At 29.0% G+C, this 22,913-nt stretch overlaps 2 protein-coding genes across 2 annotated transcripts; both read left to right on the top strand.

The window, feature by feature from the left end:
* The first annotated feature begins 116 nt into the window (after positions 1-116).
* Positions 117-3,002, top strand: LOC124931044 (receptor-like protein kinase HERK 1). Its single transcript, XM_047471432.1, has 2 exons — positions 117-310; positions 409-3,002. Exon 2 carries the CDS (start codon positions 437-439, stop codon positions 2,885-2,887), a length of 2,451 nt encoding a protein of 816 aa, XP_047327388.1. The 5' UTR covers positions 117-310; positions 409-436; the 3' UTR covers positions 2,888-3,002.
* A 5,582-nt stretch (positions 3,003-8,584) lies between these two features.
* Positions 8,585-10,855, top strand: LOC124931777 (ABC transporter G family member 1-like). The gene has a single exon (XM_047472330.1). The coding sequence runs from the start codon at positions 8,632-8,634 to the stop codon at positions 10,774-10,776; it is 2,145 nt and encodes a 714-aa protein (XP_047328286.1). The 5' UTR covers positions 8,585-8,631; the 3' UTR covers positions 10,777-10,855.
* Positions 10,856-22,913: the final 12,058 nt, after the last annotated feature.

Raw genomic sequence — 22,913 nt, 5'->3', positions numbered from 1 at the left:
TCTTGGCGTCATTATTATTATTATTTTAAAAAACTAATTTTAATATTCTTTCAACTTATTATTATTATTAATTATTTAAATATTCAAGTGTGAATATAACAATTGTTCATACTTCAAACTAGCCAATTATGACTTTACTGCTCAAAGAAAATGCAAAGTGCCAAAATAGGAAAGGAAATGATTGGTTGGCTGGCTAACTCTTCTTCTAAGTTCTACCCTAAAGTTCTAAGCACGTACTGTGTTCTGTTCTATTCAATCTTCAACAATCGGATCGCATTACATCTTTGATCAGAAAACAGGACTCTTTCAGGTGAACCCTTTTCGTTTCCTGGATCATCTTCAAATGGGTTTTTGTTTTTCTAATAATTAATGTACTCAAGATTCCACTACTACTGTTGTTTGTTTCAGGATATACGCCATGAAAGCAAATGCATAGATGATGAAGATGATTTCTGCTTATAAATTCCTGCTCTGGTTAATCTCGTCCACCACCTGTTTGATAATAGTCCTCTCACAATATGATCCAGTTGATAACTATCTTATAGACTGTGGATCTTCCCAAAATGTCTCCTTTGTAAATCGGGTTTTCGTGGGTGATAATTTCTACCCTCATGTTCTTCTTTCAACACCATTTCATATAACCCTTAAAACCAAGAACAGTAATGATTCAATTCTCTTCCAAACTGTAAGGATTTTCAATCAAACAACAAGTTATTCCTTTCCGATTAAAGAACAGGGTCGACATTGGATTCGTCTGCATTTCTTCCCTTTTGTAAATGAAAACTATAACTTGAGCTCAGCCAAGTTCTCTGTTTCTTCCCAAAACTTCACCCTTCTTAAAGAATTCCAACCGCAGAGTGATCCTGTTGTTAAGGAATACAATTTGAATGTTACTTCAGATGTTCTTATCCTTACTTTCACCCCCTTTTCAAATTCCTCATTTGCATTCATCAATGCTTTGGAAGTTTTCTCCATTCCTAATGACCTTCTTCCAAATGGTGCTCGCGCAATTAATCTCCCAACCGGGTTATACCGACCCTTCTCTGCAAACGCAATGGAAACAACAGTCAGGCTGAGTATGGGGAATGAGATGGTTTCGATCGAAAACGATACTTTATGGAGAGTTTGGATTCCTGATGGACCTTATTTGATGAACAAACATTTTGTTGAATTCAAATCGGATATTAAAGCAGTGAATTACTCTAGAGGTTGGCCTTCAATTTATATTGCACCGCCTTCTGTTTATGGAACAGTAACCATGCTTAGAAGTGAAATGGATCCTAATATTCTAGCAAACATAACATGGGTTCTTGATGTTGATCCCGGCTTTGATTACCTTATCCGATTACATTTCTGCGATTTTATTACATCCCAGCCGGAAAGAATCTTCTTGAAGGTTTACGTCAATTCTTTGATTGTCGAAGAAAATCTAGATTTGAGCGGCGAAACAAAATCAGTATTCGGTGCCCCGTATTATCTAGACTTTGTTGTGAAATCAAACGACAGCACTATAAGAATCAGCATCGCCCCTTCTACGATTTTCACTTCGTACGCAAATGCCATCCTAAATGGACTCGAGATAATGAAAATCAGCAATCCAGACGGAAGCCTTTCCTCATTCGACTCTCAACGACCATTTTCGAATCCGGGTTTCGATTCAAAATCGAATCTTTCGTCGATCTTGGGAGCTGTCGGAGGTGTTTGTCTTGCTCTTGTGGTTATTATAGCTTCGATGTTCTTCCTCGTTCGTAAATTAAGAAGAAGGAGAGTTCACGTTCATGTTCATTCCACGTCTGATGCTGCTGTTATCTCCGATTCGAAAACTTGGTATCAATTCGCATTTGCGACGATTGAGGAGGCGACGGGGAATTTCAGCGAAGGAAACGTTATCGGTTTTGGCGGATTCGGGCGAGTTTACAAAGGAATTCTCAAAGACGGGACATTGGTAGCGGTTAAGAGGGGAATGTCGGGGTCTGAACAAGGAATGTTGGAATTCAGAACCGAAATCGAGATGCTGTCTCTGTTTCGTCATCGTCATTTGGTATCGCTTATTGGATACTGCGACGATCATAACGAGATGATTATAATTTACGAGTATATGCTTAACGGAACGCTGAGGAATCATCTTTACGAAGGCGATTATCCGAGTTTGAATTGGCGTAAGAGGCTGGAGATTTGCATTGGATCGGCTAAAGGTCTTCATTACCTCCACACGGGTACGACGAACGCGGTGATTCATCGCGACGTTAAGTCGTCGAATATCTTATTAGACGAGAATTTCATGGCAAAGGTGTCGGATTTTGGGATATCTAGAAACGGACCTGAATTGGATGAGAGTCATGTGAGTACCGCGGTTAAGGGTAGTTTTGGTTATCTTGACCCTGAATATTTAACGACACGACAGCTGACGGAGAAGTCGGATGTTTATTCGTTTGGGGTGGTTATGCTCGAGGTTTTATGTGGTCGGCCTGTGGTCGATCCGTCAAGGGAGAAAGAGATGGTGAATTTGGTGGAATGGGTGATGAAGATGGAGAAGAGAGGTGAATTGGAGAAAGTGATTGATGATCGGCTTCTTATTAAGGGAGATGATGTTATAAAGGTGGAGTCTTTGAGGAAATTTGGAGAAATTGCGGTTAAATGTTTGTCGGAATTTGGAAATGATCGGCCGACGATGGGGAATGTGTTGTGGAACTTGGAATCGGCTCTTCGAATGCAAGTTGGAATCGACGACGAACACGCGAATGGAAAGACAACGATTGAAGAAGAAGAAGAAGATGAGGGCATTGTATTCAGCACAACAAGCATGGGAGATCTTGATGGAGTTGGAATGAGTAGAGTTTTCTCTCAAATGGTTAAGGCTGAAGTTAGGAGGATTGATGATTTGTAATTAATACAGATTATTGAATTGTATTTATTTTGTTGTTCAAGATTGGATTGGAAGAACAAATTTGGTTCTAAAACATGTGTGTTTTTCTATGTATATTAGGCTCTTCATTTCATAATTTGGGGTCTATTGTTGTGAAGTTTTTAGTAACTAAATAAGTTGATATCATATGGTTGATAAAAAAGGATGCTTGGAGCCTGGAGGCATGGAATGAAATGTATATTTATTTGAGGGGTGAATAAAAAATTGATTCCTAAGAATCATAACAATAATAGTGAGATTAAGGTTCTTAAGGTTCCTTAGTAGTGTTTTATTTTCTAGTTTCTTTTTAGTTCTTTTAATTTTTTTTTATGTGTATGTTGTTATTTTATTGTAATTAATTATGCTTTAACGATCCTTTTAATTAATAATATGAAAATGCGAATCTATGTTGAAAAAATTGATTAAACCATCCAATAATACTTAAGTAGTTGTTTGCCCACGGTTCTTCCTATTTAATTCATATTTGTTTTCTAATTTCTTGGAAGTTAACATTTATATTACATAAGTATATATACATCACAATTATGGATAATAACGGGAACGGATCGGAGAATAAGTTTTTACTATCTCAGTCCCATTATATTTCGGAGATATTTTTTATTGTCATTCCTGCCTCGTTCATTTCCGGAAAGTTCGCACGGGTCATCGTTATATCATATTATTAAAAAAAAATCTTACATCAAATTATATAAACGAATATTTTATTATTATATATATTTTAATATATTATTTTTTTTATTATTATAAAAAATAAACTTAAAACTTTTATAAAATATCAAAAATAAATAAATATATTGGTAATATTATATATTCAATTATATTTATTAATTTTATATAGAATTGTGATAAAATAAACTCTAACACAAATACCATCCTGTCTTCTCCTGACCAATGGCTGACGGTGACCTTAAAATTTGGAGGCCATTTTCAAAAAATAAATTGGGCCCTAATTAATTTTTTAAGAAAAATAATATATATACAAATACAAAATATATAATTATAATATATTATATAAAACATTTCTAATGTATAAAAAATTAACTAATTTATAATTAAATTAATGGCTAGATTGGGGCCTTTAAAGGTGGGCTAGCATTGATTGCCTCATCCATTTTGGCTTGCTCTCGTCCCATCCCTAAGAAATAGTTCGAATCAAAATCACTGTTGAGTTATAATTGACATCCATTGTCACAATACAATGAATTTTATTTTACTTTTTTCTAAAGAAAAATAATAGAAATCAAAGACACATGAACCATGTCACAACAAAAAAGTGTTTACACAAATTAATTCTAATCCTGTCATATATATTATTAAAAGTTGTTTATTTTATTTTAAGGAACATATTAATACTTAATGAAAATAAGCGAATAAATAAAATCTTTAACAAAATTCATGATTAGATTTGAGACGAGGAAGAAGAAGACTGCAACATGTGTGTGTGGTACCACCTCAACTACGTGAGATAATTGATTTGTTTTATTTTGATAATTTAAAATAATATGATAAATATGAAATAATTAATGGGAAGAATGTCAATTTTGTTTACAAAGTTGGAGCGAGGTGTCAATTTTATTTATGAAGTCGCAAAATTCTATTTTTGTATATAAAGTTGTCAAAATGTTTCAAAAACAAATAAAATAACGGCAACTATTTAACGGGGTTAATTTGTATCCATGTGGCATACACGTGGCATCCACATATTTATTTATTTTTATATTTTTAAAACAAACCTAGTAAATAAATCAATAAAATTATTATTTTTAATTTTTTTACAAACCTAATTACCTCCATATTTCACCGGCAGCCGCCATCACCAATCTCTTCATCAGCCTGCCGTCGCCGCCCTCTTCACCCGTCGTGGTCGTCGTCGCCCTCTTCACCAGCAGTGGTCGTCGCGAATTGCCAAGAAGATAATCGGCCCTCGCGATCCTCTCTCTCAAAAGAACTCCGGCGTCGAAGCTCGAGCTCACAAGTAACTTCCTTTCTCTCCTGTCTCTTATGTTTTATTTTGGGTTTTAGGGTTTCTTATTTCTTGTACTCTCTCTTCGTTTTTATCTTCATTAGGGTTCCTTTTTCTAACATAAATAATTCAAATTCAGTTGATGAACTTGAATAGGGTTAGTGACTAAAGTGATTCTTCAAACTTTATTTTAAGGGTCTTTTGAAGAATTATTGAGAAAATTACAATGATTTCAACTGTATGGTTATTGATCCTTCATGAGTTCCTAATTCTAACATAAGTGATTCAATGCCAGTTTTTGAACTTGAATTGGGTTAGTGTCTAAAGCGTAAAATGAAAAGTTTCTGATTTTCAATCTATTTGAAGGATCTTTTGAAGAACTATTGAGAGAATTGCAATGATTTCAACTATTGTTCTTTCTTCTAACATAAGTGATTCAATGTCAATTGATGAACTTGAGTAGCTTTAGTGTCTAAAGCTGTGAAGAGGGCGGCGACGGCCACGACTGGTGAAGAGGGCGGCGACGGGGCTGATGAAGAGATTGATGATGGAGGCAGATAAAAAAAAGAGGATAATTTTATTGATTTATTTATTGAGGTTGGTTTTAAAAAAATAAATAAACAAATATATAAAATAAATACGTGGATGCCACGTGTATGCCACATGGATACAAATTAACTCTGTTAAATGTTGCCGTTATTTTATTTATTTTTAAAACATTTTGACAACTTTATATACAAAAATAGAATTTTGCAACTTCATAAACAAAATTGACACCTCGCTCCAACTTTATAAACAAAATTGACATTCTTCCCAAGGTGGCATGGAACCTACGCAAGTAGGTACGTAAATAATTATAAATACAAACAAATAAGCTAGCTAGGCAGCATGTTACTACATATATATATATATATATATATATATATATATATATATATATATATATATATATATATATATATATATATATATATATATATATATATATATATATATATATATATATATATATATATATATATATATATATATACATTGAATTGTCCTCGTTTTAGAAATGTAGAATTAGTTTCTTGATGATCAGCAATTAATATTCAAAATGATCTCCAATTTTGACATCATTTAATTAAGACTCGTAACCATATATATATTTCAAGTCTTCTTAACAATCACTTCAATCCTTCTAATTCACCATTATTGACTAATATGTTTACTTTTACAATTATTTTTTTTGGACATATAAAACAAAAAAGCATAGATAAAAGTAATTAACCCGGTTATATGTTCTATATATAATAATATATTATCTTATTGAGATTCAAATAAATAAAATAGTTATACAAAAACCAAATTAATTTATCATGGAAAATGGGACGTCTCAATAATTGATCAGTGTTGGGAACTTGGGATGCAAATTAATGTCATTATTCTTGATCAATGAGATTTCTCATTAGAAAGAATATATTCAAATTAATTAATGAGGAGTTAATGGTCGTTTTATCGTGAAATTAATTTTGTTTTCTCAATTTTAAGAAAATTGTCGAAAGAATTTTCTGAAGCATATATTAATTAATTAATTTTAGTGAGAGTTATTCTTTTGTAGAGGGTTTATGTTTGGTTTTGCCTGATTTTGATCTTGAATCATGCATAAGTTTTGTTTCAAATGATAGTTTTAATTAAATAATGATTACTTACGCCAAGACTGTTTTCATGTTTCATATGCTTGAAGAATACACAAAATAAGCATTGTTTCAGATAAATAAGTTACTCTAAAATGATGCAAAATAAACGTGACAATATATAATATTGAATAAGAGTTGAAAAGTAACTCTTATCTAGGATCATATTTGTTGAAATTACTTATAAATGAGAAATGAAGAATTATATTTTCTTATCAATGAAAAAATTATAGAATATATTGAAAATTTGGTCCAAAAGGAAAAGTCACTAATTTTTTTCAACCATTCTTCAAATTAAGAATAATAATACTAAAAAAGGAATAAAGTGATTATTGTTTTCAAATATTTTCCCTTTAATTTGTTTACTAGTAATATTTTTTTAAGACATATTATATAGGAGTAATGATAGATATGAAGAATGATGTGTCAAATAAGAGTGAAATTGAAAAATTAAATTTATCTCTTTTATTAGATTTTAAATTCACACATTATTTCTGATAATCTTTAGGACATCAAATTCCTGTTAACTATCTTTAATCGTTATTATATATATATATATATATATATATATATATATATATATATATATATATATATATATTCTCATTATATGCCAAACTTTATTTCACTAATTAAAAATCTCAAGGAAATATTTATTGTTATTCTTAAATCTTATCCAATAAGTTGGACATGTGATTAATATTTTTAGTCAATAATATATTCCTCATACAAGTTAAATATGTTTATTATTATGCTATTAATAATTGTGATGCACTAACCATATCATGACAAGCAATAGTACACATATATATCCATTTTTTTCATGTTTGTGAAACAGTGATAGCTTCCTATTCTCTTGAAAATTTTATAAAGATTATTTTTAATTTTTTTTTTGACATTATCTACCTTGATTATTGACTAATTTGAGTAAAAAAGTAACTATTATTTTGTTACTATTATCATTACCAATCCAAATCACCTTGTAAACAGTTATGTAAAAACGATTTTATTAACCATAATTATTTAATTCTGATGCATTAACCATAATTGAATTAAATAAATTTTTTTACGTAAAAAGTATAAAAATTAATTATTATTTTATAAATTTTGAAATCAAGTATTTTATTAACCAATTAAAATAGTTTAATTAAAAAAAATATTCCTAAAAACTATATATCATATAATTTAGACGGATTTGATTTGAGTTATGTAAATAACTAAAATTCAAAAAATATATTTTCACTTTACTCTCTTCAATCATAAAATATTAAAATAATTTTTTTTAAAATTATTATTTTTTATTTTACCGTTATATATTAATACATTTTAAATATTTTTATCAAACCATTATTTTTAAATAACCTAATCTGAACAAACCTTTACTGTTTGAATATATATAGAACAAATATGTTAATTACTCAAAAACACTGATACATTCAAACAATCAAAACATTCATACTTTATAGTAGTTGGGCATTGAACATCCATCCTTCTTCTTTGGAAAGATCCATATTAGAAGCCTAGCTCCTTTTCACAAGTTATCCATAATAAGGTTTGAATAATTATTAAAATCAAATAACCCATAATCAAACAAGCTCTTAAACCTTAAACAAAAACAAAAGCATTAATTAATTAAAAAACTTAATTATAGGTTGGGAGCTACGATTACAGTATTAATTAGCATTACTATTAGACTAGTAGCAATAGTAGATTACTAGTTACACCTAAATCAAAATAAACAAAAAAAAAATTACTGCCACGTGTCCGGTCATACAATAGCAGCTATCCTGCGTGTCCTAGGAAGTTGCAGAGTACAATCTTTGTTGTAAATAATGTAGGTCACCCCCTTCTCTCTCTCTCTCTCTCTTCTGTTTTTATGTTTTTGACTTTTTCCAATGAGAAAGAATTTAAAGCATTTAAAACTTGATCGTTCCAACCATATTCAATAATCAAAACTCCATGCAATTATAAAAGGCATCCTCACTTCTCTTTTCTACTCATCCCATTTTCCTTCTCTTCTTCATTATTATTATTAACTTCCATTCCATTGATCAATCAAATCAATGGCAAGAATAGTCGCCGAGGACAATAGTACTTCCCATACTTTCTCCATGTCTCCAACGCTTGGAGATCTCCTCAAACGCGTCGGAGATATCTCCACCGCCCCAAACGCCGTCCAAACCCCCGACCATCAAATTCTCGACATTTACAATAACCCATTTGATCTCCGCCCACTTCCTTTCCTTCTCTCATTCACAAACCTAACTTACTCCGTCAACAAACCTACTAAGTTCTCCCTCCCCTGTTCCACCACAACCAAATCAACAAAGCTCCTCTTAAACGATGTCTCCGGCGAGGCTCGCGACGGCGAGATCATGGCCGTACTCGGAGCTAGTGGCTCCGGGAAATCAACTTTGATAGATGCTTTAGCTAATAGAATCTCTAAAGAAAGTCTTAAAGGAAAAATTACTTTAAACGGTGAAAACCTTGAATCTCGTTTGCTTAAAGTTATCTCTGCTTATGTTCAACAAGATGATCTTCTTTATCCAATGTTAACTGTTGAGGAGACTCTCATGTTCGCTGCCCAATTTCGTCTTCCACGAACTCTGTCTAATAACAAGAAGAAGCTTCGTGTTCAAGCATTGATTGATCAGTTGGGACTTCGTAATGCTGCTGGAACTGTCATCGGAGATGAAGGTCATAGAGGTGTTTCCGGCGGTGAACGTAGAAGGGTTTCGATTGGAATTGATATCATTCATGACCCGATTGTTCTATTCCTCGACGAACCCACGTCGGGTTTGGATTCCACGAGTGCATTTATGGTGGTGAAGGTTCTCCAGCGAATTGCACGGAGTGGAAGTATCGTGATTACGTCGATTCATCAACCGAGTTATCGAATCCTCGGTTTACTCGACAAACTCATTTTCCTATCGCGTGGACAGACCGTTTTCAGTGGTTCACCGTCAAGCCTGCCTCGATTCTTTGCTGATTTCGGTTCGCCAATACCCGATAAAGAAAACAGGACTGAATACGCCCTGGATCTTATCAGAGATCTTGAAGTATCCGAAGGAGGAACGAAAAAGCTGGTGGAATTCAACAAAACCTGGCAATCTAATTCACAAACCCAAACCCAAACCCACGAGAATCCAATCCAAGAAATGTCGTTGAAAGAAGCCATAACCGCTAGCATATCTCGCGGTAAGCTCGTCCCCGGAACCACCGCTTCAGGCGGAGGCGCCGCCTCCTCCTCCTCGATAGTACCCACTTTCGCAAACCCGATGTGGAAAGAGCTTGTCGTGTTGTCGAAACGTTCCATAACGAACTCCAGGAGAATGCCTGAATTGTTCGCCATCCGCTTCGCCGCGGTTCTAGTTACCGGATTTATTCTAGCCACGGTGTTCTTAAAACTCGACAACTCCCCAAAAGGAATCCTCGAACGCCTCGGTTTCTTCGCGTTCACATTATCAACAACGTTCTACACATGTGCAGACGCCCTCCCTGTTTTCCTACAAGAACGCTACATTTTCATGAGGGAGACCTCTCATAACGCCTACCGCCGATCCTCCTACGTTCTCTCAAACGCAATAACTTCCCTCCCAGCTCTTATCTTCCTAGCATTATCGCTATCAATTGTGACGTTTTGGGCGGTTGGACTCGACGGAGGAATATCCGGTTTCTTCTTCTACTTCATAATAATCCTGGCCTCATTCTGGGCAGGAAGTTCATTCGTAACATTCCTCTCAGGCGTAGTCCCACAAGTCATGCTCGGTTACACAATCGTGGTAGCAATCCTAGCTTACTTCCTCCTATTCAGCGGTTTCTTCATAAACAGAAACCGAATCCCATCTTATTGGATATGGTTTCATTATCTTTCTTTAGTGAAATATCCATATGAGGCTGTTCTTCTTAACGAGTTTCAAGATCCCGTCAAGTGTTTCGTTCGTGGAATTCAGATCTTCGATAATTCGCCGCTTGGGGAGGTGCCGGAGGCGTTGAAGGTGAAGCTTTTGGGGAGTATGAGTAGTACTTTGGGAATGAATATTACTCCGACCACCTGCTTGACTACCGGAGCTGACATACTCCGGCAACAGGGGATTACTGATTTGAGCAAGTGGAATTGTTTGTGGGTTACAGTTGCATGGGGTTTCTTTTTTAGAATCCTGTTTTACTTTTGTTTGTTGCTTGGTAGTAAGAACAAGCGACATTAAATCATTAATTCATTTTAATAGTTTTTTTAATTAAGAATGATCATGTTATACTTATATTCCTTTTACTTGGGAATAATAATAATAATAAAGTCATGGGATTTGACTTTTCAGGCTTAAATAAGTTGTGGGTAAATTATCTACAAGTAAGTAAATTGATTTTACTAGACATGACAAGTTATCCTGTCTATTATTTAAAATTATTAAGCTATATTAATTTATTTATTGTTGTAACCGATCTTGAACGAATTTTCAAATTAGGTTACCAATACATTTCTGAATGAAATATTCAAGGAGAAAGAGATAGTTGTCTTTTTTACACATAGAAATAGACCAAAGTATTCCTAAATAATATTTTTAAACATAAATAGTTCCACTTTACATCATAATTAATGTTGTATTTGCTAATTTTACTATATCCAATTAAATTTGAACACGATCTTTCTCAGTTTGGAATTGTTTGAATAGACTAGTACCGTATTTTGAATAAATAATTGAATATTAAATTATTAGATATATATAGTTGAACACAAAAATGATTTGATACAATAAGATCATTAAAAAAACAATTTAAAGTGTTTTCAATAAAAGTATTATTATTTATGTATTTGTGTAAAACATCAAATTACAAAATTAATATTACGAATTATTATAATGATATATTTACATTAAAATTATGAAGATCAATCTGTCGAATTTGGGTGGAGAATGAATTTATCATCCCCAATCCATTCTAACATGTATCGATTCGGAGAATTCCCACGCAGGGCATACATTAGGGTTCGGAGAAGCTATGTTGGGTACCCGTTATATTATAGATGACAACAAAAGTATTTTATCAATAAAAAAAATATTTTAAAAAAACGCTCAGGTGGATTTTGGAGCATAAATAGTCTAATAATATATTGAATATTTTATTTTGTTTATAATGTCTTTATTTTAATATTTTAAAAAATGTATGAAATTTAAATAGATATATTTGTGATATTGTAAATATGAGTTCAAATAATGTTTTATTTTGTATGTTTAAATAATTTGATTTATAAATATAAAGTTAAATCGAATTAGTAAATTCAAAATATATTAATTTATTTTAAGTTTTATAAAATTCTAATTCATATATAACATTTAAATCATTAACTTTGAAGTGCTATATTGAATTAAAGTAGATTTCAATTGGAAATGATATTTTCTTTTAATAATGGTTTATTCCTTAATTATATTATTATTTTTGCTGAATTATTTCTTAAATTGCGATAATTTGACATGACATCATTAATCTTTTCAAATTGAATGATTTAACAAAAAAAAATTATTTATCAATATGGCATTCCTTGTATTGTATATATTTGGACTTGAGCAAATTGAGAAATAAAGTGAATATAGGATGTTATAATACGCATAATTTTGAACAATTTCACTCACTTTTTATTGTTTGTATAGTAAATTTTTATATTATATTAAATTAATTTTAATAATAATATATATATATATATATATATATATATATATATATATATATATATATATATATATATATATGATACTGTACTAAGAAAACGTCTCATTCATTAGGTGAAAATATATTATTAAAATAAATAGTTAAATAAATTGTCACCAATTAATGATAAAAGATGACTTCAATAACCCAGCATACAAATTTAAAAAAATACAAATCCTAAGTCTCAATTGATTTTTTGATTTTTTTTTTCTACATTGTATCCTTTAAGCGTTAAATATTAATAAAAGTTATCTAGTTTAATTTATTAAATATTATAATAAAATAAATTTATATTTAGAGATTTGATTAATTATTCAATTTATGATGTTATAATTTCTTTATAAAAGAAAAAGGCCATATGGTTTTGGGTCGTTAGTCTATTTTTAAAAGAATAATATTTTGGTTAAATAAACAATATAAATAGAAACAAGTTACAAAATTGTTAATTACATCGGCAAATAACCTCTTGCAAAATAATTAACATAAATTATTATTATTGTTTGAAAAAGCAAAAAGTTATTTATATTTTAAAGTCAACGGCCAGTGGTGCATGCAGCATGCATGTTAATTAATTAACGATGATATATTTATTATATGTGTGTGTGTGAGAATATTCAAATTAAAACACATTATTCATATTTTCATTTGTAATTTTGTAGTTTTTTCTCATTCATTTTCTCATTCCCACTTGATATTTAACAAAATATTTGAAAAATAAATGTATTTAAATAAATTTATTAATTGTTATTTGAAAACAAATGAAGACATTGATTTTTCTCATTCCCATTGATATTTTGGCACGCCGGTTTTAAATGTGCAATGAAAGCTAACTGTAAACAGTTATAAATGACATTAATTGTTGCTACACATTTAATTTACTCTTAAGAGATGTGACATTTCACTCTTAAGATGCATGCATAATTTCCTTATTCATACAAAAAAAAAAAAAAAATTATTATTTATATTCAAACATATAATTAATTTTTATATATTAGTATGCCCAAACCTCTTTGTATTAAATTTTAATGTACGATTTTAATTTGTTCATTTATTTATATATATATATAAAGTTTTAAACCCCTAAATATACAATTATTTAAAAAACCGATGAACCAGATAAGCCAATAACAGTAACGCATCCTAACCGGAAAAATATTTTATTTGTGTTATCTATTCGTGATGTTTAACATGTTCAATTTTTTTTATATATTTTTATTCATGATATTTAACATATTTTATTTTCCATTCAACTTTTATGTCTAATTCTCCATTATTATTTTCTTAGCATCCTTTTGAAGAGTTTTCCCCCATCAAGTTTTCTTATCATGATTTTTAATACCAAACAAAAATTGAAAACCATCTAATCAGTCTACGCCTAGATTATTGGACAGAGAATAATATATTTTTTAGTATTTTTTATTAATAAATATGATATAGAGGCAAGAAAAAATTCTATTTACCACAAAATAATTCGATGATAAGTCTAAGAAAAGATAAGGAAGACGTGACATATTTCATATAAACACGTTTCATTGACTTCATTTTTTTTAAATAAATAAATTATAAAACAAAAAATTAAATAGTTTTTCTTTAACCACAACATTTTGTTCATTTATCAAATCCTCTTTAACAATAATCAATGTATTCATATCTTAAGTTTTCACTTACCGAAAAATACAATAAATTCGTTTGCAATTAATATATATATATATATATATATATATATATATATATATATATATATATATATATATATATATATATTCACTAATTTTAATTTCTATCACAAACAGAATTAATGAACATAAATTAACAATAATTTAAAATTTATTAAAAATGTCGACTTTTCGTTAACTATAGGTCCACAAAATTACAAAATATTGTAACAACACAATTGATAATTACATCAAGGGACAAAATTTGTCAGATGTCAATACAAAACTACACAGATTAGTGTTTTAGATCTGTATATTATTTTTCCATGGGTGTTATAGTTGAGGAATCATTCTATGTTTCTAATTCAAGTTTGATTTATTATCCTTCGATCGTCTTATTATCGTTGTTCTAAGTTAATGTTTCTTAAATCACGTCATATCTCTTTGGAGAAAAAATCATTTTCTAAATATGAAAAAAAAATTGTATGCTCTTTGACTCCACGTTTTCATCCTCCAAGATCACATTCTTTCTCGTTTGTTTGAGGATTGGTACTTATATTAAAGGTGTCGTCCACACCTCGACTTGATTCACGAAATGAATCTCCACTCCCGCCTTTAAGTGGCATTACGAGTGAGTGCACTTTTGGAACGACCTCGCCATTTTTTTTTGTAAACAATCACCACCAAATGTTCCTCATCCCACTATGATTAATAATTTTGAACTCTTTTATGTTAATGTAGTAATTCGAATAGTCCATATAGATGGTTAAAGCGGCACAAGTTTGAAGAACAACATTCACAAAGTACCGTTCACATTATCAACCTTCTCAACAATAGTCTACTTAGGTGGTTAATGTTAGTTCTTGTGAGTAATTTTTTTTTATTCTTTGACTTATAAAATTATTGATCTTCATACATTATCACAGAAGATGCTAATGAACTCGTATCCTTAACCTCCTTGAGGTCCTGGGTCGAGTCCATCAATCGACATGATTGGTTAAATTGGTTGAGTGTGTTTACGGGTTATATATATAACTCACGGGAATTCTCAAAATAAGTTACGGGAAATTAGAGTTCTAATAAAAAAATAAAATAAAAAAATATTGAGTTTCTTTTACAAAAAAGTCCAGATGTTTGTACATCTTTTGTTTGTTTTAGTCTCTCTTCTTCAATCTCACAAAATAGGCATGTACATGTAAATCATCACTGTCTAACTAACTGCCTCACAATAATATTATTCAAAGCATAGCTTGTGGAATTTGTCTACTTATATTATTAATTAATTTCTTTGTTTTAGATGGTTTACCTAACTCATATATTTTTAGGTAATAATTTAATTAACAAGAATTAACCCTCTTTTGCTAGACCATATCCATATTCCAAATCTCTGTAACTTTGTCACCAATATAGCCAATATAGACTTGATACAAGTTAAATTTAAAATTGCTTTTTTATCATCTGTATAGACTTCATTATCGGGAAACAACTTAGTAGTCGACAGTTCATCTCTAGCTATGAAATCAAAATTTAATGTGATTTTTTTTTTTATCTTTGACTTGGTCCCCACCTAAATAAATAAGAGGTTCTTTGCTACTATGATACGGTTGGACAATGATTCAATATAAAGTTATCAACACAATGAGAGGATGCATGTGAGCAACTATTGACCAATTAATTAAATTCTGAAAGTTATTGAGATAAAAAAAAATATTCAAGAATAAATTCAATTCGATTAAAAAGGGCATCGCACCCAACAACAACTTAAACCAATTCAAATTAATTTGTGAAATAAAAAACGAGACACCCTTTTATACAAGAGGAACTAGGAGGAGTTAAAAAAAATAAAATTACTCTCACTTTCTTAAGATTGTTTTATAGAATTGAGAAACAAAAATTGACGAATCAATCTCGCACAATCTCAAATATAATTATCAAACATTTGTAGACTTTAATTTATTTTACATTTTTATAAATCAAAGTTTATTTAATAGAAAAAGTTAAAGCTAACCAAACTAGTTTAGGTACACAAGACATTTTTAAGTTTTCATTTATCAATATAAATATATACTCAAATATTGATTATCTAATTAGTTTGAAAAATTAAACAATTCATATGTACTAAATTATTGTAAAATATTTTTTTTTTGAGTAATTCAAATGCAAATGTGATCATAAATTTAATTCTCACTAACCAATAACCATTCTCCAATTAAACTGAAATGAGAGATTATTACTTCAAGCTAACTTTCATCATATAATAAACTCTAATTTTAATTTTTTTATTTTTTAATATTTGATTATATAATTTATTTATTATTTATAGTAAAAATATTTTTGAAAGATAAATAAAAATATTATTTCTATCCTCTCATGATTATCATGTCAATAATAATAATAATAATAGATGCAACTATTAATTCCATGACTATTTTTTAAAGATATGCGCGCAAAACATATATCAAATCAATTCCAAATAAAGGTCAATTTTGTGATCTCCATAGTTTAATTAACTGGCTGAAATATATATATATATATATATATATATATATATATATATATATATATATATATATATATATATATATATATATATATATATAAGATAATAGTTTAATTAACGAAAAAACAAAATATAAAAAAAAAGTCTGCCTAAAGAACCACTAGTTTATTATTTAAAAAATAACAATAAAACGTAAAACAAATTACTCACCACCCACAAATTAAAATAAAATATTAGTAGAACTATAATATAAGAGATACTCTAGAAGATTAATTAGTTCACAACTGTCTCTACAGGTTTTGTATTGTAATAAAAAAAACGTGACAAGGTAAATGCATCAGTCAATCACGATACTGAATGTCATACATTTTTTTAAATTTCAAATGGTCCACCAGAAGAAGATAATCCGGATAGAGACTCATCGACTCAAGCTAATCAAACTCGCGATTTCAATCCAATCTTTCCAACAACCGAACATTGACTCACTTAATACATATAATCATATTCTAAAATAGGTTCCAAATTATGCCTTTAATTACTTTGTAATACAAAATCAAGTGATCAAGTGACCTTTACCTTCTCGTAAAACATTAGCTACTAATAGAACGAATTAATTAATCAACAATTAATGCATGAGGACTTGTCTAACTATTAGATCGTTGATTTGTAGGGGTGATGAGGCGGGAAGAATTATATCAAATCTAAGTCTTTTTAGTAGTTAGGTTAAATTATCAATAGATTATTTTTTTTCAAATTTTATATTGTTTAAACTATAATTATTATTTTAAAAAATAGCAGTATCTCATAATTATGATTTTCCACTTTAATTTTAATTTGGGGTATTTAAATTTTAAAAAAATTAATACATTATAAGATCACTCATTTCATTTAAATTATTATAGTGAGTTTTGATTCTTTATTTATATATCTGTAATTTTTTTTGTTATAGTTGTACTTAATTATTAACCAAATAAAAACTTCTAAAAATATTTGAAACATTCTTACAGTTGTGAATGACTTGTTCACAAAATAAAATATGTGCATGTTAAATATAGTACCCCAAATGGAGGACAACTACTCACATTTATGTATATTGTTTTGAATTGTATTGTCATGTATATATATATATTATAATTTTCAATCCCAAATTTCTTTTGTGCATGATACCAAAACAATATTCAAAAGGTTTGTCACTTAGGTCAAATATTTAACAAAACTCATTTAATATGTTGAAAATAATAGTCATTTTCAAGAAGATGAATTATTTGGATGTGACGAAGAATTTTTGTTAAGTTTAAATGAATATAATTATTTTTTAAGTATACATGAACCATTTCAAAACAAATATAGCATAGATTTAGATTAATTTATAGTTTAATTTTAAGTAAAACTATTTATAATCTCTAATAAATAAAATATTTGTATTAGTATAAATAAATTATATATATATAACTCTTTTGAAACATTCTATAGACTTAATTGATCATTTATGTTCACACATCGATCTTAGTTTTTTTTTTGTTTGGTTACTTTGTTTCAGTATTTATAGATCTAAGTACTTTTTTGTTGTTTCTATTTTCATATTTATTTCTATTGTTTTATTTAAATCAGTGTATTAAATGAAAAAAAAAAACTTAACATTGATATATATAATAAATAAAATTTTGAATTACAATGCTTTTAACAAATTTATATGAAGTTATGACATTAAAGAATGAGTAGTGTTAATTAGTAACAAAAGTAATATAATATATAATTAATAATAAATAAATTGGTGTTACTGTAAATACTTTATATGAGTTAAATAAATATTATTAATTGGAATATATAATTTATCACCTATATATAAAAGAAGAAGAAAATTGGCTTACATGCTTCAATTTGTATCCAACCAAGTCAAGTGGATTGAAATTAATGTGTAAAACTTAATTAATATTGTAATGAAACTCTGAGATTATTGAAATCATATTTAGTAATAAAATTTGTCAGTATAAACTATAAAGCTTGTTGATAAACTTAAAGTTAACCTTTTAATCATAATTATTAATTATTAAGTTATGTTTTGAGCTAATTAATATGATATGGTACCTATTTCAAAATGATTAGTAAGGAGATTTTTAAATTTTAGGTACTTCGGGTAAATAATATTTATAAATTAATATATATATATATATATATATATATATATAATCTTTATAAAAAAATAAATAGATATGATATTAGTTTAATTAAATATAAAATATTATTTTTGAAAATCAAATCAAAATATAATTATAATATAATTATAATGTGATATTATTTAATATATAGAATCTCTTACGATTATATTTAAAAAAAATAAATAAATAATTATTTCACTATAAAAAAAATAAAAATTCTCAAAATAAACCATGAAGTTGTTGCAGCATTATTGTCCAAACCAAGAATTGTTCTCATATTATTATAAAAAATAAATAAATTGTTATGATTTATATTGATTTATCTTTTAAAATAACTCTAATTTAGTTGAGTGTGAACAAAAAAAAATGTTTTTTTTTACTTTTTTTATTAAACTCTTATTTGAAAACAAAGACATTAATTTTATCATTCCCACGTTGATATTTTAGTAGGCCAGTGTAAAATGTATAATGAAAGCTAACTGTAAACAATTAATGACAATATTGCTGGTATACATGAACATTTAATTTACTCTTAAGATGCATGTATGCATAACATATATAAACATTTCCTTGTTCATACAAAAATATAATTTATTTACATATAATTATTTTTTATACTTAAATTAATCCATTTTCTTATTAGAAAACCGAGTTAATTTTATTTTATTAAAAACAAATGAGTTTATGTATTTTCCTAGATAGGTTTAAGAAAATTTAGTTGGTAACCGTCTGAAACAAATGAATTATACAACACACAAACAATTGAAAACGTTTATCTAACTAAAAAAAATTTCGTCCTCGTGACTTCTTTGAATGTGTTTTTCTAGTTCCAGTTTAGTTTCAAGTTTTGCTCAGTCATGGGTACTCGTCTCAGCCTTTGTAGATTTGTGTTGTTGTCGAATACTATGTCTTCCCATATCTTCTATACACTTCTTCTTATTCTCGAGTGCACCCTTGCGTTCCTTTCTCGTCATATGTGGTAGACGATTGTATCGAAGCCGCTTTTGAAAACACTTGATTTGAAACTTTTTCCCTTTACTTTGTGCATGGCTTCCTTTTTTTTTTATCTCTTTCCATTATGTAGGAAGGCTGACCATTTCCATGCTTTTGGCAAACTTCTTCCATTGCTGTGTAAGGACAACAACCAAATAAGTGATCTATTATTTCTTCATTCCCTTCACACAACAACCAACTTGGATCCAAAATTTTCATGCATTTCCCGACGCGATCTCTCGTGTTTAGCCTTTCTCGAAATGCAAGCCATATGATGAATTGGTGTCTCGGGATAACCTTTGACGACCATACCAGATTAGTCCAATCTAATGTTTGCTTCTTCTCTCGGATAGTGTTCCACACTTTGCTTGAAATCATCTTCCCGTTTTCCTCGGCTTTCCATCGGTGTACGTCTATTCTTTCGTTGAATTGGATGTTACTGATATGTTCGAGAATGCGTCGCCCCACCGGTATTCGTCTAAAAAGCGAATTTCATAGCCCGTCTTTAATGTCTCTGACATTGGCAGTTAGGCAGTCACATCTGATCCTCACGTTTTTGAATTCCTCTTTATTGATTAGCGGTTAGTCCTCATACCAGGAACCATGCCAAAATAGTGTGTTTATGCCGTCTCTCCAGCTAATGTCAAAAAGTCATGCAATATTGTTTCTTAGCATACGAATTTTCTATAACAACCATCTCATATTTTAATTTTTTTTGTGTGTCCAGACGCTTGCTTCGTGTTTCATAAACGGGGTGTGGACCCATTTGATCCAAAATGATTTTTGTTTGCTCTCGATGGCGCATAGGTGCTCATATTCAATGCTTTTTTATACTTAAACTTTATATATTAATATGCTGAAACCTCTTTTTGTATCAATTTCAATCTACAATTTGAATTTGTTCATTTCATATATATTTAAAGTTTTAAACCCCTTAAGTTTTAATTTATTTTTTAAAATACATATATAAAGCTCGATTAATTAGTTTCTAAGATCATGTGTAGTACTCATTATTATACGGGCCTTAATATTTGTTTTATTAAACTATTTAATTGATTCACTAATCACTAATATAGCAATATAACAGTAAAATCTTAAAATAACTCAATTAATATTTTTAACAACGGCTCCTAACCAAGCTAGTATTTCATCGTAATAAGTTTTTTATTATATTTCATTTGTGTTATCAATTCATAATGTTTACCATGTTCATTTTTATTTTTTTTTTATTTTCGTTCAATTTTGATTGTCTTTTCCATTATTATTTTCTTTGCATCCTTTGAAAGAGTTTTCCACCGTCAAGTTCTTCAAATACACTATGTTTAGATTTGTCAATCGTATGAAAATTTTGACCAAGTTTCATAGGCTTTTCCGACCTCTTCTTATCATAAATCTTGGCAATTATCATGTTGTTAAAAACATAACATATTTGAAAAAGCAATAATTGAAGACCATCTAATCGGTCTACGCCTAGATTATTGGACAAAGAATATTATTTTGAGAGTATTTTTTTATTAATAAATATGATATAGAGGCACGGAAAAAATTATATTTATCATAAAATAATTCAATGATAAATCTAACCAAGATAAGGAAGACATGCCATATTTGTTGGTATGTATAAACACGTTTCATTGACTTGATTTTAATTTTCTTTTGAGAAAATATAAATAAATAAAATATATATATATATATATATTAAATATTTTTGCTTTAGCCATAACCCTTTGTTCATTTATCAAATCCTCTCTAAGAAATTAATGTATTCATATCTTAAGTTTTCACTACCCGAAAAATACAATAAATTTATTTGCAATTAATATATATTCATAAATTTTAATTGCTGACACAATTAGAATTAATGAACTTAAATCAACACTAATTTAAAAATGTCTTTTCATTAAATAAAGGTGCTACAAAATTACAAAAATCATGTAACATGTACAATTAATAATTACAAATGAAGTGACACAATTTGACACATGTTCATCAAAACAAAACTACACGTTAGTATTTCAATTGAGGAATCATTCTAGGTTTATATTTCAAGCTCGATTTATTATCCTTCGTCGTCTTGTAATTGTTGTAAAAAGAATTTTTAATATTTTTCTCTATTATGATAAATTTAGTATTATAACTAATTATAATGTTTCTTAATCACCTCATTTCATTGGATAAACAATGATTTTCTAAGTATACAAATTGATCAATCCACTCTTTTTATTTGCTATTTGACAAACATGGATGACCTTTACACTTCCTTATTTTCACCCTCCATATATAATAGCATTCTCTCTCGCTTGTTCGTTCGTCGAATGGTACTTCAATTAAAGGTGCAGCCGACGCCTCGGCTTGACTCAAGAGATGAATCTCCACTCCCTCTTTTTAAGTGCCTTAATCAGTAGGTTCACTTTTGTAATGACCTCACCAATTTTTTTGTAAAGTACCATTCCATTTTGACATCCCACACCAAATGTTCCTCATCCCACGATGATTAATAATTTTGAACATTTTTTAAGTTAAGGTCCCGAGAAGGGTAATTGGAATAATCCATATCGAGAGTTAAAAGACAGAAGTCAAACTACTAAAATCATTTTTTTCAATCAATCATTTTTCACCAATCACAATACTCATTTAATTAACCAAAATACTAAAATACCCTCCATTTTAAATTATTATTTTTTATTTTATTTATATATATATCAATACCCTTTAAGTCTTTTTACCAAAAATAATTATTATCTTCTCAAAATCATCAACCATCATTATTTTTCTCTCTCCAAGTTATTCAAATAACCCAATCCAAACAAGAAGAAAATGTAAAGTACCATTGACATTATAATCCTTCTCAAAAACAGTCATAGGTCTGGTTGGTTGACTAACTAGTTACTTATTGGAGTGAGAATTTATATAATACAGTAATAAAATTTTATTTTCATTTTGTAAGGGCTTGTGTGTGTTTTTAATTATTTTTATTTTTTTATTTGTATCTTTTAAGTGGTTAATGTTAGTTTTTGTGAGTTAGTTTTTTTAAAATTCTTTTGATGTATAAAATTATTGAGTTTCATACATCATCACAAAAATAACAAAAAGATAGTGGATATTCCCAATTTCCTGGTAAGACGACACGTCTAGTTAAATTGATTGAGTGTGTGGGTTATATATTTAATTCGCAGAGATTAATCGCATTACGGAAGGAGTTGCGAAACCCAGCGTTTATTAAAAAAAAAACTTATTGAGTTTATTTGACGCACAGGAAAGAACCGGTATAGATGTTTGTACATCTTTTGTTTGTTCCAGTCTCTCTTCTACGATCTCACAAAATAGGCATG

The sequence above is a fragment of the Impatiens glandulifera genome, chromosome 3 (assembly GCF_907164915.1).
Source record: "Impatiens glandulifera chromosome 3, dImpGla2.1, whole genome shotgun sequence".
Taxonomy (NCBI): domain Eukaryota; kingdom Viridiplantae; phylum Streptophyta; class Magnoliopsida; order Ericales; family Balsaminaceae; genus Impatiens; species Impatiens glandulifera.
Note: the sequence above shows the minus strand (reverse complement) of the source record. Positions and strands in the feature narration are given on the sequence as shown.

Coding starts and splice junctions, on each gene's coding strand:
- LOC124931044 (XM_047471432.1), top strand. CDS start 437: ATGATGAAGATGATTTCTGCTTATAAATTCCTGCTCTGGTTAATCTCG.
- LOC124931777 (XM_047472330.1), top strand. CDS start 8,632: ATGGCAAGAATAGTCGCCGAGGACAATAGTACTTCCCATACTTTCTCC.